General features: G+C 38.1%; 1 protein-coding gene across 2 annotated transcripts in view; it reads right to left on the bottom strand.

Annotated features, from left to right (window-relative positions):
• Positions 1–2,717: 2,717 nt before the first annotated feature.
• Positions 2,718–26,114, bottom strand: part of LOC132331197 (uncharacterized oxidoreductase YtbE-like) — a 32,317-nt gene continuing 8,920 nt past the window's right edge. For both annotated transcript variants that reach the window (XM_059854405.1, XM_059854406.1), the window contains exons 3-7: positions 15,860–15,951; positions 10,635–10,817; positions 10,041–10,100; positions 7,776–7,877; positions 2,718–2,922 (exon numbers count right to left, since the gene is read on the bottom strand). In XM_059854405.1, coding sequence (XP_059710388.1) covers positions 7,782–7,877; positions 10,041–10,100; positions 10,635–10,817; positions 15,860–15,951 — 431 coding nt within the window. In that variant the 3' untranslated portion in view covers positions 2,718–2,922; positions 7,776–7,781. The remainder of the gene's footprint in view (positions 2,923–7,775; positions 7,878–10,040; positions 10,101–10,634; positions 10,818–15,859; positions 15,952–26,114) is intronic.

Below are 26,114 nucleotides of genomic sequence, written 5' to 3'. Positions count from 1 at the left end.
ATATTTCAATCTTTCCCCCTTATTTATCTAATATATAGAAAATACTAAATAAAAGTGCATTCATTAGACATTTTCTTCTAGGAAATAATTCTCACATAATTTTAAGTAAGAGCAACATATTAAAGGAACATACTTTAATTAAAGGATAGAATGATTCAGGGTTTCATTAGTCAGATGTGCAGGCTTTCATGTCCAGGCTATTGGTTACCAGCTGAGAGGATACGAGCTCAGAGATGTGACATCCAACAAATTAATTGTCAGAGGCTGTGTAAAATCACAGAACCATAGAATGGTTTGGGTTGGAATGGATCTTAAAGATCACCCAGTTCCTATTCCATAGCCATGGGCAGGGGCACCTTCCACCACACCAGGATGGTCAAAGCCCCATCCATCTTAGCCTTGAACACTTCCAGGGATGGGCACATCCACCCTTTCTTTGGGCAACCTGTTTCAGGGCCTCACCACCCCCCCAGCAGACATTCTTATCAATATTGAAACTAAGCCCACTGTCTTTCAGTTTGAAGCCATTCTCTTGTCCTGATGTTACATACTCTTTAAAAAAGTCCCTTTCCAGCTTTCCTGTAGGGCCCCCTTTATATACTTAAGCACCACAAAAAAGTAACCCCAGAGCCTTCTCCAGACTGAACAAACCCAGCTCTCTCAGCCTTTCCTCGTAAGAGGTGCTCCACCCCTGCAATCATTATTTGCATCTTTCCTCCAGACCTGCTCTGGCCATGTTTGGTCCATGTCCTTCCTGTGCTGAGAACCCTAGAGCTGGACACAGCACTGCAGGTGGGGTGTGGCCAGAGCAGAGCAGAGGGACAAAATCCCCTCCCTTGACCTGCTGCCCACACTCCTTATGGTGCAGCCTAGGATGCAATTGGCTTTCTGGGCTGCAAGCTCGCATTGCAGGGTCATGTCCAGCCTCTTATCTCCCAGCACCCCCAAGTCCTTCACTTCTGCCTCTCTCAGCCTTATAGTGATACAAGGAGTTGTCCCAATCCAGGTGCAGCACTGGCCAAAATATGCAGGCAATTTCAGTTCCATTCCAAAAGGTGGGTACTTGTATCACAAAAAACATCATTAAACTTAGACGACCACACACATTTACAGCCTTCTTGACATCTTGGCAGTGAGGAAACTGAAACAGAGCTTCACTCTTCACAGGCAAATGGAGCCAGATCAGCTGGATTTGCACTGAAGGCTGTCTAAACCCTCAGAGAAGATAGACTAACATAGCTCAACTGCACAGGTTCCAAGCTGCTTACAAGGGCTGAAACACAAACACAGGACTCAGGTTGGTCCAGCCAACTCTACCAAAAGTGTAGTTGCTGGTAGGGGGTTTACACCAGGGTTACACTCTAGCCTCACATGGAGAACATGCCACCAACAGAATCAGAATTCTTTCTCAGTACCTCTCCAACTGCTTCGTCCACTGATAAGGAAGTTTGCACTCCTACTACAGAAATCCAATGTATACATGGCTCCTTTGAGAACTCAGTTCTGGAATTGCCTATGGTCAGAATAAGCAGAAAGAACAACACAGTGTTATCCATGCATTTCAGAAATAACCAGAATGGAAGTCTCTGCCAAATGCCAGCAGGAAGGCCGCGTGCATCAGGACACCAAACTGACACACAACAGACACCTCACCTGGCTAAACTGGTTTAAAAAAATGTTCTACAACATGTCTACTAGCATAAAGAGACAGACACATTTTTCACAGGGATCCTCAGTATGTAAATGCTCTTAGGTGGTTTTCAGGATGAGCAGAGACTCACATTTTAGGGAATGTCATGAACAAACTAATACTGACTGTGACAGCCAAAGTTCTTGCGGAACTTCCAGTGAGAGCTTAGTGTGGTAGGGATTGCAGAAACCTGGCTAGTCACAGAGCAATTTCCTTGCAGGAAAATGCTTTGATCTTGTCAGAAAAGCTGTAAGCTGGGGTCCACCCAATGCCTGCATATCAAAAGACTGGTGGCCTCTGACACCACCAGACCGAACTCTCCCAGTGCAGCTGGACAACTCACAATTGCATCAGAGCAGTGTCTGAACACGATCCATCTTAAAAAGATAGTGACAATCCCTGCAAGAGAGATTAGCAGAGGGTTTTTCTCCAACACATCATTCTTCTGCACTTTTCAAAAGTCTTTGTCCATATAAGCAAAAACAACTTTTATTCATCCTGATGCAACTTAGGTCACAAAGGGAGCCATTCTTCTCTGAAGCACTGGGTCATGACAGGAGATCTGTGAAACAGTACCAAAGTGCAGGTTTGGTCACCAAGAAAATACCAAGAATGGCCTGCAGAATCCCCCACAATTCTCATTACTAGAAGAAATAAAAAAGTTGGATTCATTATTCGAACAAACATTCCCTATTTTGAATAATTTGTCAAAATTTATAGGCATTATAGCATGCTTTTATGTGCCTTCAAGTAATTGACACTTTTCAAAATCTGTAGGGAAGAAAATACGCCTAATTAATGTGTCCAAATGGGTTCAAATGACACCTCAAATGAAGTAAATGCAGGCAGAAGAAAATGATAATATTGTGAGATAACTCAACACATACTGGGAGACAATACCAGAAAGTTGAAGAGAGCAGAGAAGATGCTAAAAAGTATTTATCTTTAAGAAAGGTACCAAGAATAAAATAAATGATTTTATTAATTCAATAACATAAGAGTAACTACATTCATACTGATTCCTGAGTATACTGAGTACCTCACAGAACAATTCAGATTTATTGTTCAGTTTAAAATTAATCAATGTTTCAGTTACATCACTTTTGCAGTTTAGAACAATCTGGTTTTAAATTATTCTTTCCACAGGGAATAGGTTAGATGAATTAATTTTCTGTTGATATTCAGTGTTCAAAAATTCCATATCTTCTTTCCTCATATTAGAATCAAAAAACCTGGTTTGGAGAAAAAAAAAGTCAAGAGAACATTGCAAAGATTGAAGCACACATTTTTTCAGTATTAGTATTCTATAACTTAGATGGTCTGGTTTTAAGTTCTTGATATTGATAAATAATATTAATCAAATGGCCTTTTTTGTTTAAAAAGGAAATTGTAAAAAGCTTACTATATTCATTTTTGTGAGAATCTGCACTTTATTTTTAGCCCACTAAGCTGAATATATTATTAGGAAAAGCTCAAGTCTGAAGGGAAAGAATTGAAGTAGTTGAGAAGGTGGCATGCAATAGTTTGCATGGATATCATTGTATACCCAAAAGTCTAACACACTTCAATATATGGAGCAATCATTAACAGGATGATAAAACAGCTAATATACTCTTGAATTTCCTACTAGTAGTTCAACTACAGAATGCTTCTCAAAGGGCACTGGCTGGCCAAGCCACTCTCAGGATCACACACATTCCACCTGGGCACAGCGACGGAGCTCGGCTGCCATCGGTCCCTGCGGGGCTCCTTAGAGCAGCACATCCCGCAGCTCCGGCCTCACCTACAGCGCCCTGCAGAGGGACACAAGCTGCAGCACCGGGAAACGGGGCAGGCACCCAACACTTTCTCTCGGGTGCAACACATCTTACTGGAGGCTGCAAAAAGTTCAAAAACTAGGTACAGAAAAAATCTCCCAACACAGCAACACAAAAAATTATCAGAAGGTTGGCTTATCTGTTATTTTTACCCAATGCATAATAGTGAGAGGTGAGCTTCAAAGCTTTGGGAGGGGTGTGGCAATGTGGAAAGAGTTAACTGCCCTGGATTCAATCAGGAGCAGCAAGAGCTACACCACCTTTACTCCCATTTTCAAAAGCATGGGTTAACCACACAGAGGTGTGAATATTATGCAGTCAGCCTGGCCTAGTAGATTTGTGAACTTATCAGTATTATCAGTTTATTTTCTACACAAGCTACTCAAAAAATAATGACTTGGAAGTCATGTTGGGGGGACAGGTGTGACAGAAATACTTCTGCAGCCTGATGAAAAAAAATTCCTGAATATTCACTTTAAAAACCCATTTCCATTATTTTCCTAGGAACCATTCTCAGGTACCTTCATCTCCAGTAATATAAGAGATGAAAACCAGAAAGAAACAAGAAAAAATAGGAGAGGGAGCTACTCAGAGTCAGGCAGGAAGCTACTTGGCTGTACCGAAAATGGCCTCACCCTTTCCACTGACTTTTAGTTTATATTTTTCTTTTCCTTATTTGTTTCAAGAGTTTCCTTCCACTAGGAGTCACAGAGCTCTTGCAAAGGCAGCTGACTGCATTTAGGCAGATAGCACTGATAAATTGCATCTTATTTTAAGTAATGGTTTATCTCAACTGAAAAGGAGTGTCCCAATCAGTCACTGCCATAAATGACATAATGATAGGGAAGAAAAAGTGCCTTCAGTTTTCTGGTGTATTCCCTGATCCTATTGGCAAGGTGATGGGTTACAAAGATGAAACGGATGCATTGATGCATCCTGAAAAGGGTCACTGTAGAAAGGTGAACAAATTTTCTCTCTAGGGGAAGTTTGTTTTACAGAAATAAGAACAAGAGGAAGAATTTCAACCCTGGGGAAGAATACGCATATAATTCCAAGAATTCACTTAAGGGATAAATCCCGAGTTTAAAACAAAGCAAAATCTTAAAAAAAAAAAAAAGCACCTCTAGGCTAACTGACCAAAGAAGAAATAAAAAAACAGAAATAAACTTTCTGGTTTTATATGCCCACCACTTTCATACCCTTTTGGTCTTCTGTGTTCTGTGTCTCTTACCATAAACTACTCCTCCCTGCTATTCTTAGATCATGCTAGTGTTCACTTGTCAATTCTCATTAGTTGTCTCATTTCTTTGACCAACGTTGGGAGTACTTTAGAAAGGTTCATTTAGATGAGGTGATGTGGACTGACTCTTCAGCAGCCTTTGCTCAAGAAGAAAATTATTACTGCCAGAGTAATCCCAATGTAGTTGGAGATAGGGACATAAAATATGAATCCGAGTCTGTCTTTCCTTCTGCAACCTCACCAAAAGTAAAAGAGGACTTGCTTAATGATTCTAAATTATTAACATGATGTAAAACTTGTGAAGACCACAGTCAAAGGAAGAGGCTTCAGTGATCTATCTCAAGGCCACAGGAGATAACAGGGTTTCAGTCTCTTGGGCAATTACAGCTTCTAACAGAAAACAATGGCTATTAGTGAGGCACAATGTGCAAAACTGCTCATCACACCTGGGAGAAAGATAGCTTGGGTCAGCTGAGTCCCAGCACTTAAAATATTGTGTCCTTTCAAATTACACCTCACTTAGTACATAGCTAAAATGAAACTTCTGTAGTTCTAAAAGCATTATTTGGCAGCAATGGAAATTCTAGGAAAGATTACAAAATAATAATGAAAAAAATCCCACCACAGAAAAAAGTCCTGAACCAACAACAATTTGCCCTGAATATAATTAGAAAAGTATCAGATTAAAACTGTAACTTGCCACAGCTTAAGAAGAATGCTTTTTTAGTAATACTATTCCTTATTATTCCTCTCATTACTCACTGAACTGCTTAAGATACCATGACCTAGCCTGAGAAAATGGTGGCTTACCTTCCTCGCAAAAGCAGGTGCAGACACCAACAACATTGTAAAATCTCTTTGGCAGAAGAACACTGAAATATATTACTGAACTCACAGCCATTTTCACACTAGCCTAAGGTCACCTATGTGGGGCATTGGCAAGAAAATCTGGTTTGATTCCAATTAGCTCAGAACAGGGAGGTGATCAGTCAGCATCAAGTGCAAAAACCCAGAAGTGTAATGAGCATGGAGCTCTAGCCATGTAGTCCTAGCTGCCACTGTTCTGCTTACACTGGAGCTAGAATTTGCTAGCCTACATAAAGATTTGGTTCCTTTGACACATCACTTATGTTTGAAGCAGTATGTTGATGTGATGTCTGTTTCTGTAGAGAGAACTAGAGGTGAAACTCCAACCTGTGTATTGTAAATTCTTAGAAAGTCACCACTGCCAAAAGCCTTATTTAGGAAATATCAGGCACATGACTCACTTCTAGTCCTTGTTTCATAAATTCAGATACACTGTGAAGGAAGGAGTCCCTCAGCACACTTCATTTTTTTTCATACTGCTAAGGCATTGTTCTTTTCAAAAGTAGTATTAGCTGATAGCCACTGGTAGAAAGGTTTATTTCTGGACAATTTTTCCAACCTTCACTTACTCATTGCCACAGTTTTATGCAAAAGCTAAAAAAAATGTGTGAAAATTACATTTGTTTATAAATGAGCTTTACTGTCTGTAACTATTGAAACCCTTCATGACACAGTTGAGCCAGGTACAGAGCAGTTTTTAGACACCTAGAGTGGCATTCTCAGGTACTGGAGCCCCCCAGACTGCAGGCCATGCTTGAAACTAGAAAATAACCTTGCACTGGAGATCGTGTGTATTTCTCAGAATACCAAACTGCACATATATTAGTGACAGCATTTCATAAAATATCGTGTTTTTCACAGAAATTATTCTAAGGCAAATCAAGAAAAATTTTTGTGGACAAGTTTACCAGAAAAAGCTAGACAACAATTCTGAGGAGCTGTTATCTAAAAGGTAAATTTGTCTGGATTTTAGCCAAGCTGTATAGAAGCTCTACACTTTGAGGACAAACAATGCAGGCCAGAATATGTGATTGCTGTAAGCCACTTCTTGAAAAAAGCTAAGGAGCTTTGTTTCACAATATGACTAAAGCAGAACAGCACTGGGAAAACTGCCTCAGGAAGTCCACACACAATATAAATCATAATCAGATTTTCCATACCTTTCTAGACACAGGAACTCCTAAAATATCAAACCAATGCAACTACAAGTTGAATACTAAGCCAATAGATTCTGCAGGCATATTCCTCAAAACAGATCTGTGAGCTACATTTATCCATATTCATCTCTCTATAGAGATACCGATTTTATAAGAAAATTGGAGGAATAGTATAGTCTCTTAATGGGATTTCCTGAATAAACCCAAAATGAAATCTAAACTAATTCTCACAAAAAGCTACAAAAAACTCATCCCAATTTCCCATAAGGAATAATAAAGATGTCTTTTTGGCTCTTGAAGCTTGCTGCTCACCTCTCGGCCCTGCAAATAGTTTATCTGTACCTGGACTCGTCTGGAAAGATTTCTACTTTGGTTTATGTACAGGCTAGTAAGTAATATGCACACAACTCTCTGAGTCAATGCCATAGTAATGCTGTGATATGCATAAAACTTTTTTGGTGATCCTCAAATATTGTGTATTACAATGAAATTCTGGTTTTCATGGAGATTTGCAGGATATTATACAACATAAATACTGTTACGATAATGGCATTAACTTTTTTTTGTCCACTTTTTTCTTCTTCATATATTGTATCTCTGTAACAAAGTACTTGAAAAATTATTTCATACCCAACACCTATATGGCACACTAACAGGCAGCACTTTTGCCCTATATTTTTCAAGGAGTATCTCCTCATTTGAATTAAACAGCCTGATGCTGTTTAATATGGAAAGGGTCTGTGGTATAAATAGGAGTCTTTGCATGGACTTCAATGGACTGAAGAACAGCATTTGAGATGGAAATCTAAAATCTCTTGGAGGGTTGTACAAAAGTGTTACCCTCAAAAATATCTTTTGTCTGTTGCCAATGTTAAGGATTTCAAATCAGTGACCATTATTAGTACACATGACTATCTTAATTAGATTCTTACTGTAACCTTCTCAGAATTAAAATTACATGGTGTGACTCACTGATCCCTGAGAAAGCAAGGAAAAGCTCAAACCTTGGTTCACACAATAAAACTTGGATCCCAGGAAACATGTCTCCCATCATGCATTCCGTTCAGAATTTCAACATCATCTTCTGCTATGGTAAAATCAAACACCTGTGGGAATGCATATACAGTTAACATCATGAACACTGCCAGAATCAACAACCTCAGACATATTCTAGTGTTTAACTGACCAAGATTCATTTAAATGTGAGGCCCAATTTTTATGTATTTTTCCTTCAGAAAATTCTTATATTTTGTCATAGAAAATACTTCATCAGGCTGGCAGGCTCCACTGAGTCCTTTGCTCCTTTAGTGACTCATGTTTATTTGCAGACTATGTTAAGATGGTTTTTGTAGCACTCTGGCCTCAGGCAAGGATCCAAGACAAGGGTATTATCAAAGCTGTTTTTGACAGCACTCTCTATTTTCACTGCCAGAGGTAGGTATGGGAACACCCTAACAGCAATCTCTTTGGAAGAATGAGTTCAGTATTTCACTTACATCCCAATGTCCAGCTTAGAGTGTTACAGTTCTCTCAGAACTTTAGACAAATAGAATTTTTAGAAGGTATCAGGACATTCACAAAGCTAACAAGCCAAAGGCTGTGTCTGTCTTTTCTGTGACTCTGACAAAATTCTCACAAATCAGCTAAATACAGAAAAAGTGCTACAATGCCTCAGAACTACTAACTCAAATTTAAAAGCAATCGCCTGTCTTCAAACACAGGTTCTTACAGCCACTGCCTTCTCCTGTGGCCACACCTGCAATGTGAACGATGGTGTCAGTGCTTTCTTAGCAGGGCTCCTATTGGGACATTATCATCAGGCAGTTGCTTCTGTTCTCTTTGTCAGCTCCTCTGAGCTCAATAAAAAGATTCTGTGGAGCCTGAACTGAAGCCAAATGAGCTCCTCCCATCCTGCATTATCCAGCAACCACTGTTTTCTGGAATGATCCTTGTAGTCAAATCTCAGTGCTCTTTCAAGCCTTTTAAGCTTAAACCAGAACTAGAAACCCTATGTATTATATACTGAGGGTTTAATGAGGATCAACTTGACCAGAAGTGGTAGAGACTCAGGCCAACACAGCAACATGAGGGAAAGAGAAAGAAGGGAGATATGATAAACAACACACAATGACTGTGCCAGTTCTTTCCTCTCCCCATTTTAAGTGTTTTAAGTTTTAATTGTAACACATTCCCTGAGCTGTGTGAAATGAATTGGTGGTGCCATAGAGTAAACTCTGTAAAAAATGAAATTAATCTGGATTTCAAATATTATTGGAGAAAATAAAAGTATAAGGAAGGATTTTCAAACTGGTTTTGTTCTCTGATCTGGTTCCCAATACAGTACCACAAGCAGCTGTGCTTGTACCACAGAAGGCAGTGTAAATGTCAGAATAAACAGTCAAGGCAGGAGCTGTATAAACAGGCATGGCCACCTGCAGAAGTTCTCATTACATGTATATTGATTCACACCTCCACACACTCACACAGAAGGATAAAAACAGCAGATGGAAGATTCCTGTCTTCTTGCAAAGTTTCTTCCAGATTTGCCACAGCAGTTCATACCCCTATGATAGTTTTGGAAATAAATTGTCGTTTTGCCTACCCTAAAGAATACTTTCAGATTAGAGAAATAGAGACACAAAGCAAGTAATGAATTAAAACTATTTGGTATGAAAAGAAAATTTAAAAAAGGTGTGGGGGAGGAATCATACTGCTAATTCTCATTCATTTCCACTTTTCTTTGTCCAGCCCCTTCATGCTGGGACCTTTACTGCACATTGAGTAGAAGGAGAAAGTAAGGGAAGAGTCAGGGCAAGAAGGACTGGGATTTCCTTGGAAGGTCTTTATGTTGGAGCTATCCCCAGGTGAGTTCTAAAGCTTTCATAAACTGCACAGCATTTCATTTTTGCATAGCACCCAAACTCCTTCCATTTGATCTACGTGCCTATCACAAAAAGGATGTACCATAACCAGATTAGGATGTTCTACAACCAGACAGGTAATAACTAGAACTATTAATTACAAAAATCAACTACAAAAGGTCTTCTATGGATTGTTCTTTATACACAGTGATTAGCTCTCCAGGTCTTTTCTGATATTTGTGAGTTATAGTTTCTTTCCTACATTGTGGTCATTTCATGGTACCCATTTGCCAATTTTGACTGCGTTACCCCAGTATAAAACTGGGAAGGAAAATGAGAAGGCAGCCCAAAATATTAAAAACTCTTACTTGGATGTTAGCCAGGCTTGAGTGCATAACCAAATCTTACCTTGCAGTTTTCTTCTATCCGTTCTGCCTTTGTTGACTTTGGAATAGTGACAATCCCATTCTGAAAAGAATTATGCTTCTCATCAATAAAATTTTCAGATTTTAAGAAAATTATCTATCTTCAAGCCATTACAATAAATTCCTCACATCTTCTGAGGTTCTAATTTCATTTTCTGGGGGACACTGACATTTCTCCATGTCATTTGCAACTGCAGTTATATGCACAGTGTTGATTTCCAGCACACTACATGGTTTATATCAACTTAATGTATTATTTCACTGCTTAGTGCTTTATATTCAGTGACAGAAATGGAATGATAAGGAACACTGCTTGTAACATTTACTTTGGAAACATTTCTTAGTGGTGGCTCTTATTCTCTACAACCACATTATTTATAATAATTAATATTTTAAATACTGGCATGACTTCTGTACTACATTCTAAATTTCCAGTACAGCCACCAGTTCACATAATATCAACATACTGAAAGCAGAAATGCCTTCTGTATAAATTCTGGTTTGATGCACAAACCTCAAACCATTTGCATTTTTTTCCTGAGAAAGGAGAAACATTTTTATTACCACCCTCCATTACCTGTATGCTCCAGCGTATGCAAATCTGTGCTGGAGTTCTGCCATACTTCTTTGCCAGCTGAATGACAGTAGGATGGGTGAGTGCTTCACCTTTGGCTAAAGGACAGTAGCCTTCAAAAACAATATCTCTGCTCCTACAGTAATCAACCAACTCCTGAGGTCTTTGGAAAGGGTGGTATTCAACCTTAGATAAATAGAAATAAACTTTTAGTAAACCCCCTGAAAATAAATTTAGTAGAAAACATCAGTGAAAATTAAAATAATTTCTCTCCTATTTAAAAAATAGACCATGAGCAAAGTCATTGCTTCTGGGAAGTAGATATAAGGTATTAGTTTTAGAAGATTCATGAAGGATATTAATCACATATTTTACCAGTAATTGGCACAAAAAGTTAACTGCATTTTATGTTCCCCTCAGAAACAAGGTGCAGTTGTCTGCCTGGCTACAGCTGGACTTTCACTACTGTTCTACTGTTAAGAAATATACACAAATGAACAGTATCAGGTCACTTTCATTGGTACTTTGAGACTACTTTCTCTTCTCCAAATCTATGTCCTATCCTGCTTCTTTACTAATGATTCTTTCTAGTGATCTTTGAGTTGCCCAGGCAAGGGGAGGGGGCTGAGCAGGGGCTGGGTTTGCAAGCAACCAACCAGAACAATTTGCTTAGGGTGAGGACCTGACCTTGGAAGCAAAGCCTGTTGGCATGGACTGCACATGGCAAATCCTGTATTCTGTGTGTGGTGTCACCATCAGCTTGTGCAGGGAAGCAATCACACTGTGGAACTGATGTGTGAAGGAGACCCTTTAAAGGAAGGAAGATCACAAATTGCCAAGAACCAGTTAAAAGAGGAAAAGTAATAAGCTACAAAGACACAGTTGCTGGGAGCAAAAGGAAAAAGAAGTTATTGGACAGTAATAATCTCAGAGGAGAGACATATTCTGGCATGTAGCTAAAACCAGAAAAACTCTGTGATGTTCCTTAATAAGTTATTTAAATAAGTATTTCACAGTCTATTCATTGTAAGAAGCATACATTACTCTGCATTTAGATGAAAGTGGTTAGTATTCTCTCTAAAAAAATACAAAATCATGTGATGCATGTTTGTGACTGGTCATCAGCATTGTTCCAGGGACTGAACTCTTACGCATTTTGATGAAAAATACTCTTCTGAGCAAATCACCTCAATACGTGGAATCTGGAAAATTTCTTCTGCTACAAAGAGGACAAATGAACATTTCCTGTTTCTCATCTTTAGTACATGTTGTCTTTTCAGACAACAATAGTCAGGAACAATAGGCTGGCAGTCATTCAACATGAGCTAAGAAAAAACTGTGCCCCTGGAAGCTGGGCTGAGTCAGCCTAAAGCTGCTATGATCTAAATTACTAGGTGGACTCGGGAACAAGGTTCAAGCAGCAGACATCCATGTCTTCAGCCTTTGATGTTTCTTGACCTTTGAGTACCCTTTGTATTTCATGTTTGTATGTGTAAGAGCAGTGCTTAGGTCATACAGTTATTCCCTTGTTTGCACCTGAGCTGGATACGAAATATTGTATCTACGCAAAACCACGAGGGGAGAAGTGAAAGAGCAAGCCAGGTGTATTACTGGATTAGTAAAAGAGTAATAAGCAATTCTAGCAGATGTTCTTTACAGCAAATATAGAAAATAATGTAGTTCAGAAAATATTAAATAAAAAAAATATGTATTTAGGACCAAATGCTGAAACATCTGAAGTGTCTCTATGGTAACATGTGATTTATTCAGCATTTATTACTAATTAAACTGCAAGTAGAATTTACCTGCTGGTCTCATAAGACTCCAGGCAGCACAGTTTTGGGTTATACCAGTAATGTTTAAATCAAGATATCACCTGCATGCTTCACAAGAAGAATAAACAGCAACAACCACTTCCCACCTGAAAAGATCATACTTTGTGCCTTTCACTGGAACCAGAGACTCCCAAATTTTGTGAATTGAATTTTTGACATTTTGATACATTTAGTTTTGTGTTGGTAGAAGCAAGTATTTTTCTTCTTAAATATATTATTAAAATAATCAAATGCATCAAATAAAACAAGCAATTTTGAATTTTTTTTTTTTTATTAAAACATTCTGTAAGGTTCTAGCAGCATCTGCAAGGCACTAGGGTCCTGAGCTACAAGAGGCATAAGGTGAGTGGTCAACATATGCTTCCTCTCAAAATAACAATTCTTGCTTCCTGTCTTGCCCCACCCTTGCTATTTTTGTCACCAGACTTTTTTCAGGCAAGGGCTGTCCGTCACATGATGGCAGAGGAAGATCTTGATCTTTTCTGGCACCTTACCCTGATGGACTGGCATGTAAAAACTTGCATCTGTTTAACAGAACAGTTTGCAGTTCACATTACAGAACTTCACAGCTGCTACATGCCCAGCCACAGGGGACCTCCAACTAAAGCACTGGTTTTTTACAACAGTCAGAGCAAATGGGGAAAAGCTGAGCCTAGTTACAACCCTGGCACATGGCCCTAGAAAGTCATACCTCAGATGATGATGCACAGAGGCCTTACTCTTTCCACCCTGCTGTGGTGCTTTTCACATGATAAAGTTTCTACACATCTGGAATTTAGTAATTTTCTCAATGGGAATGCTGTCGCACAATTTTTTCTCTTTATGAAACTGAAATACAAGTCTATGAGTATTTTCTATAGAGAAGAACAGTTTAGGTGAGTTTATGTACAAAGGGGTTGTTTTCTAATGTCTCATATGCATTTCTACATTGTACAAATTTACACAATAGAGCTCCATATTAATGGCAATATCAGCAATGTCACCAAATTTCTCTGAGGTCATTACACAGTAATTCACACTTCCCCAGGACTGGAAAAATATTGATGAACATTCCTACATGGAATTCATAGAGGAACAGCTTATATTTGGGTTCAGTGCATCACATTAGTAAATGAAACATATATATTTACTAAGTACTTATAAAATATTTTTTGCCCATAATGAGTGACAGGGCAATGAGCCTTCAGAGAGACTTCAAAGATTTCTTTGAGCATAAACCCAAACTTCCTACTGCCAAATCAATTACAGAACTCTGACACACAAACCTGGAACTTCTAGGTTGTAAGTTTCACTCTACATAATGCTGGAATAAAGCACCATCCTTTTACAGTGTTTACCAGTACTTTTAATAGTATATTGAAATTTTAAAAGGTGCTTGCTTACTAATAAATAACTTAGCAATACCATATTCTTGAAAAGACAAGCCTTGCCTGCTTCTTTAAAAGACATGACAATACTGGTTTTTTCCCAGGAACTGAGAAGAAAGGCAGTACTTAAAAATTTGTTTGTAAAACAGAAGTATTGCTTATTTCTCCTGCCTTCCTACTTTCTCCCCTTCACAGAAAAAAAATCCCAACTTTCAATTTTATCATAAGGGGACTGTTGTAATTGCAAGAATACCCTGAACTCTAGAAGGGAAGCATTTTTCCTCAACTTGTTTCTTCAATATTTTGACTTTAAGTCCAATGACAATTTGCATCTGTTTTATATTTAGTAAGTCCATTGAAACAGTACACTACTTTATGCATAAATATAGTGGAAAAACTGTATTAAAAATTGTGGACAGTGAAATAAGAACTCAGTACAGCATTCCCATTTTGAATTTAGAAATTCATTATTTATTTGATGATAGTTAAGTAATCTTACCATCAGACTCAGTAACTCTCCAACACTAAGCAAGAAACAGAATACATACTTTTTTGAGGATAAGCTGAAGTATGGTTTATAAAATTCTTTTAACTCTAAAAAAATATAAATTAATGCTATAACAAAACTGTTTTAGGTGGAGCACTTGGCAATGGTATGGGTAATTCATTGTTGGATTTGCTTTCAATTCACAACTGCTGTATAGCATCTCAAAGAAATTACTAACAGGGGCCCTCTCCCACCCCTCAGTATCACCACCCCCTCAACTTTTTGTATCCTCTTTTTAGCCTCAGAAAAAGAGTTTTGTCAAACAGCACCAAGAAACAGCTTGTCCCCATGAACACCCCTGAAAAAGTAACACTTTGACACTGTGGGTAAGAGGAAATTTCAAAACAAAATCACTATTTTTTCCTTGCAGTGATTTAGTAGAAAACTGAAAAGCTACTATTATCTAACAGGCAGTAACAATTCATGCCAAACTCTAGTAAGTCTTTGTAGATGTGTATTTCTTGAACCTTGGTAAATTCACCAATTATTAAACAGCCATCAACCTGCCCACCTTAACATATATTTCAATGGTTTATTTTGAATAACCAGATTTAAATATTTTGTATGGGTTTATGCTTATTAAAAATTAATTATTTGCCCTTTAGTAACCTTTAGTATAGTGGACAGCTAAAATCAGAGTTGTTTAGTTCTGACAGGCACACTCTGAGCAAGACTTTTATGGCTGTTAATGACATTAAACCATAAACAGCTGCCAGAAATTCTGACCACCTGTACAAAGGGGAAAAACATGTGCCTGCCCTCCATCCATTCCAGTTCCCACATCCATGTCAGCATACACACACACTATCTGGCAGGAGGTGGAAAGAATGGGAGCATGAACTTCCAGCACAGCTGTAGGCAGAAACCTGCAACAAGGGAACATTTGTCGAGTGTCCTGGCAGCCTGCCGGTACGTAGGTGGCCATCCTAGATCTGCCTGGGGCAGCAAAAAAAATTCTGCCAGGGCTGTCACAGCACCTGCCTAAAGCAGGAGTTCACTGAATTTATGTGAACTAGGAAATGAGGGGGGAGCAAAGGAAGGACACCCTTACATGGGTATGTAATTAACTGACTCTTTCAGTGTTGCTTACAGGAAGCACAAAAGTATTTGAACACAGGCTTTCCAAACACTGGTTCACTCTGAAGATGCTAAATGTTCTGTGATTCTTCAATTTTATTTCCAAAGTGTTTTATCACCAAAAAACTGTCACAGGGATCATTTGTTTCTGTGTACCCAGACACAAACAAATAGCCTAAGAGAAACTAGGTAGGGGAAATTTGAGGAAAGACTTCCCTACCTTTTGGGTCATCTTCCTGAATGGTTTTCAGTATACAAATAGAAATGTAAAAAGAAATTGTATGACTAAGGCAATAGTCTGGGTGTAGCCTTTCATGCATAGGAGTGGGGAGGAGGTTGCTAACCAAAAAAACCAAAGTAAAAATTCAAACCCAGATACTTTAAATACATGTATCCACTCACCTGATTAACATGTGGAGTAATCACACAGTCCTCCTTTAGTTGCTCAAGATGACTGATAAGAAAATTGCTTACGCCAATTGATTTACACAAACCTAAAGAAAAACAGAACAGGAAAAAAAATTTAGGACTATCCTATTTGGGTGGATGATTTGAAAAAAAACACTTTCAAGAGACAAAATTATTTTTTACATCATGTCTGTAGAGCAAAATACCACAAAGGAACACAGAAAAACGGCACTGAAATCTAGTTTGACAGTGTTAGCTGAAAACGTGGTTCTGTCACAGTCACACTAGGAAATCATTTTATAATCTAAACACACTGGAAACTCCCCGGTGTATAAAACCTCCAGGCTAAATTCTGGGAAAGGCTAATGTAGTATAAGCAAAGAACAATTGGACTCCACCAGAATGAAAAGAAGGAAATGGTGTTCCAAGCAGCTTGCCAAAACTAAAGGAAAGTGGAACATTTGCTGAAGACTAATAAGGTGTGAGCAATACAACCCAAGGACATGCAGCCCAAATGAACCATGTCACACTGCCTATTTTCTATTAGATCATTACAAGAGGCTACGTAAAACTCAGTGTAAAGTCTTCAAGTTAATAAGCAGTGCCTAGCAAGAACCATGAAGGTTAAAAATGTGGCTGGATTTCTCAGCTCCTGTTGACGAGCAAATGAAGTCAAATGGGACCTAGGTGATATGAAAGTTACATTTTAAACAAACCTCAAGTGTGCATGCATGTGTACAAACCAAGAGCTGACAGGCCAGAAAGCAGATGTCTTCCTTCAAACCTCAAATATGATAAAAGCCAACTCCCAGTCCTGGCCTGCCACCACCCCTCAGCCCTGACCTGTCTGGGATAGTTTGGTCCTTCTGCTCTGCTAAGCACAGCTGGCAAGGAAGGCAGCTGGGGCTAGGCTAGGAGGGGTCTCCTTAGGCTGTGCACTCTGTGGAACATGGCTCGGGCTTATTTCTTCAGTATGTGAACTTTGTCTGCATTGACTTGAGCTGCATTTCAGTTTGTAATGCTACAGATGGAAAGTCTGTCTCTGTGTGAACACAGAAGTCTGATCACTGTTGTTAATCCAGTATTTATTTCAGCAGACCAATTGTATAAAATGCATAGACATGTGTCTATCTATATACAAAAAAAAAAGAAATTACAGAATTTCTCAGAGGACTAGAAAAATGTAAGTGAAGTTACAGCTTACTGCTAATTTGTATAAACAGATTGTTGAAGTTCTAAAATCAGCTTTCACATATTTTAGCATCATAAACTAAAGCATAGTAAGCTGTAGCAAAAAAACCTGCACACATACTATCACTTTTTGATGTGCTTCTTTTGTGGAACACCAAAAGAAGTAAAAATATATTAACAACTAAAATTCCAGATGTCTTCCCCCTATAGAAATTACCATTGTTCAAGATGTATAGCTTAATTAGGTTAAAAACCAGCACTATAGTGATTTACATAATTTGCATGTAATCTGCCAGAAGGAGCAAAAGCTGAGCTTTTGACAAACAACCCTAGAGTGTCAACACTAATAAATCATTATGCCACAGCAGTCAGAAAAACACAGTTTTAACACAATGGTAAACCAAAATATTATACACTATTGTTGAAGCTAAGGCATTACAAAAACATGCCATTATTGCCCTTGAAGAATAAAGCTTTCATTTCAGGTTGAAATAAAACAAAATTAAGTCACAGACATTTCCACAAAAAGCTTTCATTTTTTTCCCCTACAGTACACTCAAAGATGTTTTGCTTCTAGTATATTTCTCACAGGAGACTTTCAAGTCTGCTGCATCATGTTAGATTTCCCATTCAAGAAATTTCAGGTTATTTATGTTTTGCATTAAAAGTCATCTGAGTCATTCCTACTAAAATCAGTACTATAGCATTCTGGTGTTCAGAGTGATGTCCCACAGAGAAAGCTTAACTCAAAACTGCCAAGAAAGTAAACATTCTCCCAGAAAACAGAGAAATAATTAGAATTTCAATGTTTTTATAAAACCAGTATTTTCTTAAAGGAAATTTTTTTTAAGGGAATACACTTAAAACATTTCACTTTCATTAAACACACATACTTGTTTGGGTGAAGCTAGAACCCTTCATTTCAACTCCATTGCTTTGGTGTTAGTTACAGTTTACTATATGACAATTGAAGTGTTTTGACTTTTGCATTAAATTACAATATAAAATACAAATAGTAATTAAACAATTGCTCAGTCTATCCGTATTAAAAATCTTATTTCAATGCATGATGGAAACATGAATTCAAAACACTGGAAAGTAGAGCTTAAAACTGAACAATCAGTCAATGGATTCTACTCTAGAGAATTGCTTCCATTTGCCTAATGGAAGATTAACACAGATGCTCTGCATTGTCCAAATCTCAGACGGCCTTTAAGAAGAGGATTATACAGAATTATTTCCATATTTACATCTTCTGGATTAATTCAGAAGAATGAAGATTTAAGAAAAGATGGATAAGAAACAGAAGGTCTGGTTAGCTCCTGGGTCTTATCCAACAGATTGACACTTGTGACTACGTCTATCAAGATCTGTGGAATTATATCAACAGTAGAAATAAAAACCATGCATACTGAGAAACTTGTGAAAAATGGTCCTGACTCATTGCCTTGAAACAACCTGGGAGATGCAGGGGACACATTTCCTTGTATTTCCTCTCTCATGGGGGGCACCAACAGAGGTAAACTCCCCAGTGCTCCTGCCATGGGTCTCAAAAACACCAGAATGCTCTTGAAAATGGAGGCAGGCTTTATTTATTTATTTTTTTCCCCAATGTAATGCCTGTTTAGAATGCTTAAAAATCTCATTTCAGACAATTCAGGCACAATACATGTTGTTACAGCTGTTGTGATTGCAGGTGTTTTGAAGTCCATACTTCTTTTTAACTTAAACATCTTAACTAGACCTGAAGTTCAGGTTTCCTGAGATAAAAGTTTGCAATATATTAGCTATAATCCCTCTAGAAAGTACTCTTAAAATATACAATTTTACTGTCTTGTTTACAAACTTACAGAGCTTTGACTCAGAGAGAGAAAGCACCCTCCTTATGTGCTTGAGGAAATGATTGGTCTGGCCCCTATGAAGCAGATTTTGAGAAAGTGCCAGGTGCAATAAAAAAAGAGTTTGCAATTCCCCATTAGCTCCCAAAGGCTCCTGTTATATCTTCTGAGGCTTTGTTCTATTCCTTGCGACTCTGACTTCACAGGCTCAAAGAAAAACGTAGGAACACTGGTCCCTTTATGCATGCTAAAAACTGACTGACCACAATGCTGGAACAGAAAATTTCATCCAGCTTTGAAAGCCTATCATGAAACTCTGCAAGACACATCAGAAAACATATGGGCAAAATAACAGTTGATTATAATGGGGAAAAAAGTAAGGATTTTTTTATTCTCCACAACAAAAAAACCTTGGCCCCCACCACATTGGTAATTTCACCACACTGTATTTCTCCCAGCTACTGTGAAGCACTATATCATGCTAATAGACTGGTCTGCAATATAGTTGAGTATTAAGCTTAAACTATTTTGTATTGCAACTTAGAGAATGACTGGGTATTTTTATCTTTATTCTGCATAATACCAAATTATACAAAGTTTGATGGGCACTGTTAGTCTTGCAATAGAAAAGCATAAATATACTGTCTTGGCACCACAACCCTGTTTTAGTACAATAGTGAGCCTTATCTTTCTCTAGCACTACTACAGACTTTTATCAAACTTCCAAATACCCTCCAGAATATTAAATGTACAAAGTTCAGATCAAAAAGACTTTGTAAATTACAAACTGGATACCAGGTTTGTGGAGCCCATTTTCCTCCCCCTCCCTGCTGCTCTACATGAGTCAGAGCAAGGGAGAATTCCCACGTCGAGTGAACAGTGCCCATTCTGTTATATCTTCTATTCAGGCCACGGAATAAAAACACAAATGGATCTACTTTTCACAAGAGGTCAACTGCAGTTACTGTATCTTTATTAACAAAGGGTGCACAGGTTGGAAAGGTCCACATTCTCTGATATGCACACTGGGTGTAAATTGCACTACTCATAGAAACCCTACAAGATTTCAGCATAATTTGCTAAATCTAAGCTGTAGATTTGGCATGCCCAACATGCAGACTAAAAGCCAAAGCCTCGATAAATAAAGCAGACTACTCTTAGACAGAATCAATGAGGAATTAACTTCTAAATCTGTGAAATAACAGGGTAAAGCACACAGCACAGGCTAAAGCACACAGACACCAGAAAGCTATGTGCCCCTCTGAGACACACAGGAAGGCTATGGCAAAACTGCAAATACAGAAATCGTACTTCCTCCTCCAAAGGATTTCTTTTTAGCCTTTTCACTGCCACAGTACAGGTGCTTGTCTGCAATTCTGTGACCATCACTCCTGCTACATATCACCTGTGAACCATGATAAACTATGAGGACAACAGGAGAGCAGGCATGAGTAGAAGTCCAATTGTTAACTTCCTGACTGAAAACTCATTACTAGTCAGTTTCCACAACTGTTAAATGGCTAACCAAACAGCATAATGCAGCATACTACTGGCTTCACACACATTGTCTCTGGCCCTGACTGCTCATTCTAACTACTTCAATGCAATGTTATTTTAGTTATGTTGACATATTTTTATCCTTACAGTTGACATTACAAACCAGACCAGATTAAAAAACCCCAATCCACTACATGGGACAAAATCAATCCCACTATACCTTGTTTAATTATGCTACCACACACTGTGACTTGAAAATATGATCAAAATTATCAGCAACTCAGCTATGTAATAGAATAGAATATGTACCCCTAAAAGTAGCTATTTGGAGGTATTACAGACAGCACATAGGTAAGATATATTAGGATATATATATATATATATATATTCTAAATAGTTTGTTCCCCCTATAAATATGACGGCATGGTTTCCTGAACTGGAATACTTTTTTGATTTCTGTATCTGAGAGGATAATGATTCCCTAATGCTATGAATAACAGCAACCTAAATGATGTTAATAAATCAATACTGATTTTAAATAGTTAAGAATCTAAGGTTTTTCTTCAACATATGCAAAACAGATAAATTACGCCTTTTCCACAGTCACGTAGATTATTTATTGAGAAAAAAAGTTATTTTGGAGAAGGACTTTCCTTTAAAAGATATTTCAACTCTGCCTTCTTCACAAGAGTTCCTGTATTCACACTGGGACCTCTTGGCACATCTGTATGGGAACACAACTCTGAACATTTGCTTTAAATCTTTTTGCTTAGCTTGCTTATTTACACAGTTTTGACAAAAAGGAGTCACTTGCTAGCAGAAATGGCATAAGCCATACACTACAATATGTCATGAAACAAAGTCTTCTGAAGGTTTATTTGTACTCTTAGAATTATCCATTAAGTCCTTGACGTTAAGAAAGAAAAGTGAGAATGAATCTAAACTTGCATTAACATCTGTGCTCATGTTCTGCTCATTTTTCTATCTGCACCAAAAGAACTTCTTCTATAGTAATTTCTTATTTTTAAATAAGATACTAAAATTATGAAGGTTTCTTTGTGATCTTTAACATAAATATGTGTAACATTTTTTTCCGTGTCTTTATTGCTGTCTTATCTGATGAAGAGGGTGTGGTGCAAAACCAAAATCCTCACCAATCTGCAACCACCTCCCCATGAAAACACACTTCTGAACTGTGCCTCTTACAAAAACAACCCACAAGAGATCGTCTTGCAGACAGAATATTATCAACATGAAAAAGAACCATTTCTAGGCAAGTCAGCTGCTTTTGCTTATTAAAACTTCAGTGCAACTTCTGAACACACATTCGCATATGACTTCTGCCACCATAAACACTCTTAAGGCAAATGTTTTGTGGAGCTGTAACACACAGTTTGAATTGCCAGGTGTTCATCACACAGACTTAAATCAGATTATATCACCTAGCAAAGGATGTGCTAGAAATTTGTGCCATTCACTGAACCTTATTCCCTCCTACTTTTAAGAGCAGATAGAAAATGGAGGAAGAAAATATGATGACTGGACTGGTCTACACCCAGCAATGAAGATGGTAAGAATATTAAGGTTGACTAGATATCTTCTCTCACTTGGAATTAAAAACAAAACTAACTTTTTTCCAAGAACAAAGTTACATGGCTTTAATTATTGGGCTAAACAATTTCTGTTACTTTATGAGACTCTCTTCAAATCACACACATAATCATAACAAAAACATACGTCAAGACACATCAAGGAATTTCTGATGCAAGAAAGAATATTTCATGTCAGCAGAAGCTGCACTGCTAAACATTAAAAAGATAAGCAAACCATTTTAGTAAAATGGCAGTGAGTTCCAGTGGGATCTGAACCCACAACAACCACCACAGTACTACTCTTGCCAAGTTCAGGCAAAAGCCCTGGCTGGAAGCCCTCGTTCTTCCCAGCAATTGTAGACAGAGGGACGAGTAATGATGCGCATGTGTGTCGGAAAAGCTTGCTGAGATGATGGGCTAGCCACAATGCCAAGGTCATCAGAGAGACTGCTTATGGAAAGGGTCACTTGGCTAGGAACAGCCCAATTACCAGTGAGCACATGCAGTGACTATTCCCCATGTCAGAGCAGTTTGCCATCCTGCTTTCATCTGCCAGCCGACAAATGCCTACACAGGAATGTTGCAGCTGTCAAGGGAATATATGACTCAATGTATGTATCTTGGAATGGATTCTGTAGGCAGCCTGGCTTCTGTTCTGAGGTACTGGAGAAGATAATTCCACAAAAGGACAATTTTGAGACCACAAAAATTTAAACCATAGCCTTGATATTACAAGTACTCTAGCTGATTTCAGCTGTTACAACAGAAATAACCAGTTATTATGCACAAATGTCTCACTGACCAAGTTTTAGAATTTTTTCCTCCCTTTTCCCTCAGCAGTGTTTATCCCATATTTAAAGGAAAACACAAATGAAGGCTATTGAACAAAGACCCAGGTCTAGAATTTTCTGCCTCTCAGCACTGCAGCACAGATAGAGTCTTCTTCACTCTGACTGCGATCTGAGTCATCGGGCTCCTGTGAAACAGCTCCAATCAAACTGCAGCAGATTAACAAGTCAGAGAAGACAACAATAATAATAAAAAAAGATTTTAACAGCATTTGAATAAACTAATTATTAAAACTATGTTTTCCTGAGCTAGAAGAAGTCAGTTAAGCAATGAATAGAGAGGTATCAGTTTGGTCTATCAGAAGTCACACAGGACTTTTTAATGACAGTTTTTAGTGTAGGTAAACACTATCCTAAATTCCATTCCAAATCCTTTATTTTATATTTTAAAGTACCTACTAAAATTCTAAAACCAGTAAAGAAAATAATTCTCCTTTGACATTCATTTGTTCTTAACATTAAAAAGTTGCAATGGCTTATCAGTAGAAGCTCCTCAGGAGGCTGTTCATTAAAAAAAGCCTTCTGATCACTGGGGCTGAATACCAAGACCAGGTGCAGAATTCTGATCCCCAAGCTACAGGACTACTGTAAGAGTTGGCACAATTCCCTCTGGAAGCAAGGTCAGGCCTAAGTGCATGCAAATCCCAGGTCTGAAGACATGGAAGACACAGACTGCAAGACAAAACAGAAATATCTGAACTGAATTCTTTCTTCATCAGCACACGAAGGTCTGAACACTGAATAAAGCAGTGTTGTAATTCACCACTATGAGAAGGAAGCATTCTAATACTTGCTGTAAGATTTGGGGAAATATACATAAAATTTGTTTGTTTGATTCATGGTATGGAATGATACAACTGCCATAGATTTAGATACCACCATAAATATCTATCTACCTTTGCTGACTAGAACTCTATCACATTTTTCCCTGGAAAGATATTAATGAAAACCAGCAACTTCAATGACTTGGCTCTGTCTATGGAATACTACAAAAACAAACTAAAGTATCATCTTGCCTCTGTAGCAAAGAGAAGATAAAAGGTATATGTTGTCTTAGATAGCACAAGTTCTAAAGTCACTATAGTGCAAGGATATCACCAGAGCTTCACACCTCCTCGATGTTTCTCACAGGGCCCTCCCTCTAAGCACTGACTGTTCCCGGTCCTTGCAGCAATCATCTGACTCCTGATCCCACCAATCCACTCTTTTATACCACTTGCTCTTATTGGCTACAGGTGTGGCCTGTTAAGGTCAGGCCTGCTTCTAATCTTTAGTAACTGGTCCAGCTGCAACTCATTGGGGGATAAGATTACCTGCTATACCACCTCCATTTGCCCATACTGTATCCCCCTACAGGTACAGCTATAGAAATTTCAGGTTAAAGAGGGAAAGATCCTTGTAGAACATTTAATGGACTATAAGAAACTACTGAAGGATTTAGTCAGGAGACAAGATGAGCATATTTAGCCAAAGACTCTCTAGCTCAAGGGCAAACAAGAAAGACACAGGACCATGTTCCTGATGCAATTCAGAGGGATTAAAGCAACTGAAGAAGGTATAACTTCTGGGGTGTGTTATTTCAACACAGATAATTAATGTAGTATGTCATACTGTTACAGTAAAAGACAACAATGGCTTTAGAATCCCTCGGAGTATTTTTGGGCATGCTCTCATATCTGTCATGGTAGCCCTCAGGATTCTGGGAAGTTGTTTTTAACCTGAAGTGTGATCTTGAGATGGCTGCTCAGTTGCCTGAGGCAGCTGAACAGGGGATTCAAGCACAGGGAAGAGTGCTAAAACATGAAACCTTCTTTCAGGTGTTCCTGAGACTCCAGCCTTGGGGCAGTAACCACTTTCCCTTCAGTTTTCAAAGCACGTTGGATCCAAGCAGTGCAGCCCAAAACTTCAGTATGGAGAGGGGAACCAGATCCCCAACAAACACTACTCAGATTCTCATTTTAAATCATTCATAATTCCAGTTCACATCATATCAGGACAAAAGAGTCTTTCACAAAATGCTAACCTCAAATCCCTTTTGATGAAATATAAAACCAGTGGTAAACCAGAGAGGGGATTATTCAGTGATAGCAGAGGATCTCTCTCATCACTTGAAACTACTACTTTCTATTTATGATAATATTCTGATGTTACAGCTCAACTCCAAACCTGCATGAGCAGTACATAGATGAAGCATTACTAAGCAGCTACAGATTAAGAAACAGTTAACAAGGATGCTCACACATCTCAATGAAAGCACATCTACCAATTCCACACCAAGTTCATTGGCACCTGCTGCCTTCAAATAGCAATAGACCTGCAACAATAAATCCTCTACAGCCACAGGTACTTGGGAGTTTATGAAAATCCGACTCAATAGAGTATGAGTTTTGTTTAATACTTCATGCAAGTTTTCTGCTTCCTAAAATATTTATTTTAATAATTCTGACAAATATTAAGATGTTTTAAATTTTGTTGCACAAAGTTTATATTACTTAGGGACATGGTCTTTTAAATTAGTGCACACTAACCTAGATGGGCACAGACCCAGAAGCTCTGTCTCTCCTCAGGTAGCTGGGTGGGAAGACACTTGAGGCCAGAGCCCTGCAAGTGTTACAGCAGCCCTGTGCCAGAAGCTCTATGGGGGCTCTCAGATGAACCTGAATGAGTCTTTGTAGACATAACTTTAAAAAAATTCTTTCAGAGATATGAATATAGATAGAGTTGGTATTTTGCTTGTGTCAACTTTTGACCAATGTGACCTATCTAAAAGTTAATATAATATTAAAAAAAAAATCTCCATTACAGACTTTTACAGTCTGGAATACTAATAGTATATTTACTCTCCTTCTAGTGTAATTGATAATAATAGACATTAATAAATACTACTAATACTAATACTAATAATTTACATTATTTTAAAATACTGTTTCCTGTCCCAGGTAGGTGGAATTTTGCAGAATAAATACTAACCTGGATTTAAATTGAAGAATGAGATTTACAAATACTTGCATTCAAACTATATGTGAATACAGAGAAATTATTAAAGACATTCTTGGTAACTTCAGACAGATCAAAGACTTAGGTCAATACTGACAACTTTTAACCATCTTTCACGACCCTTGCAGACAGTTTCACAACACCAATTTGCTTCCTACAGAGGACAGTGGATATTGCCTCTCCACTTTCAGATGCACTTCAGGATGGACACAGCTAGCTACTAAACCCACTTCCAAGTTGAATAATTTTAATATTACCTTTGTGAATTGACTGCAGAAGCAAATTA

The sequence above is a fragment of the Haemorhous mexicanus genome, chromosome 9, assembly GCF_027477595.1.
Source record: "Haemorhous mexicanus isolate bHaeMex1 chromosome 9, bHaeMex1.pri, whole genome shotgun sequence".
Lineage (NCBI taxonomy): Eukaryota > Metazoa > Chordata > Aves > Passeriformes > Fringillidae > Haemorhous > Haemorhous mexicanus.
Note: the sequence above shows the minus strand (reverse complement) of the source record. Positions and strands in the feature narration are given on the sequence as shown.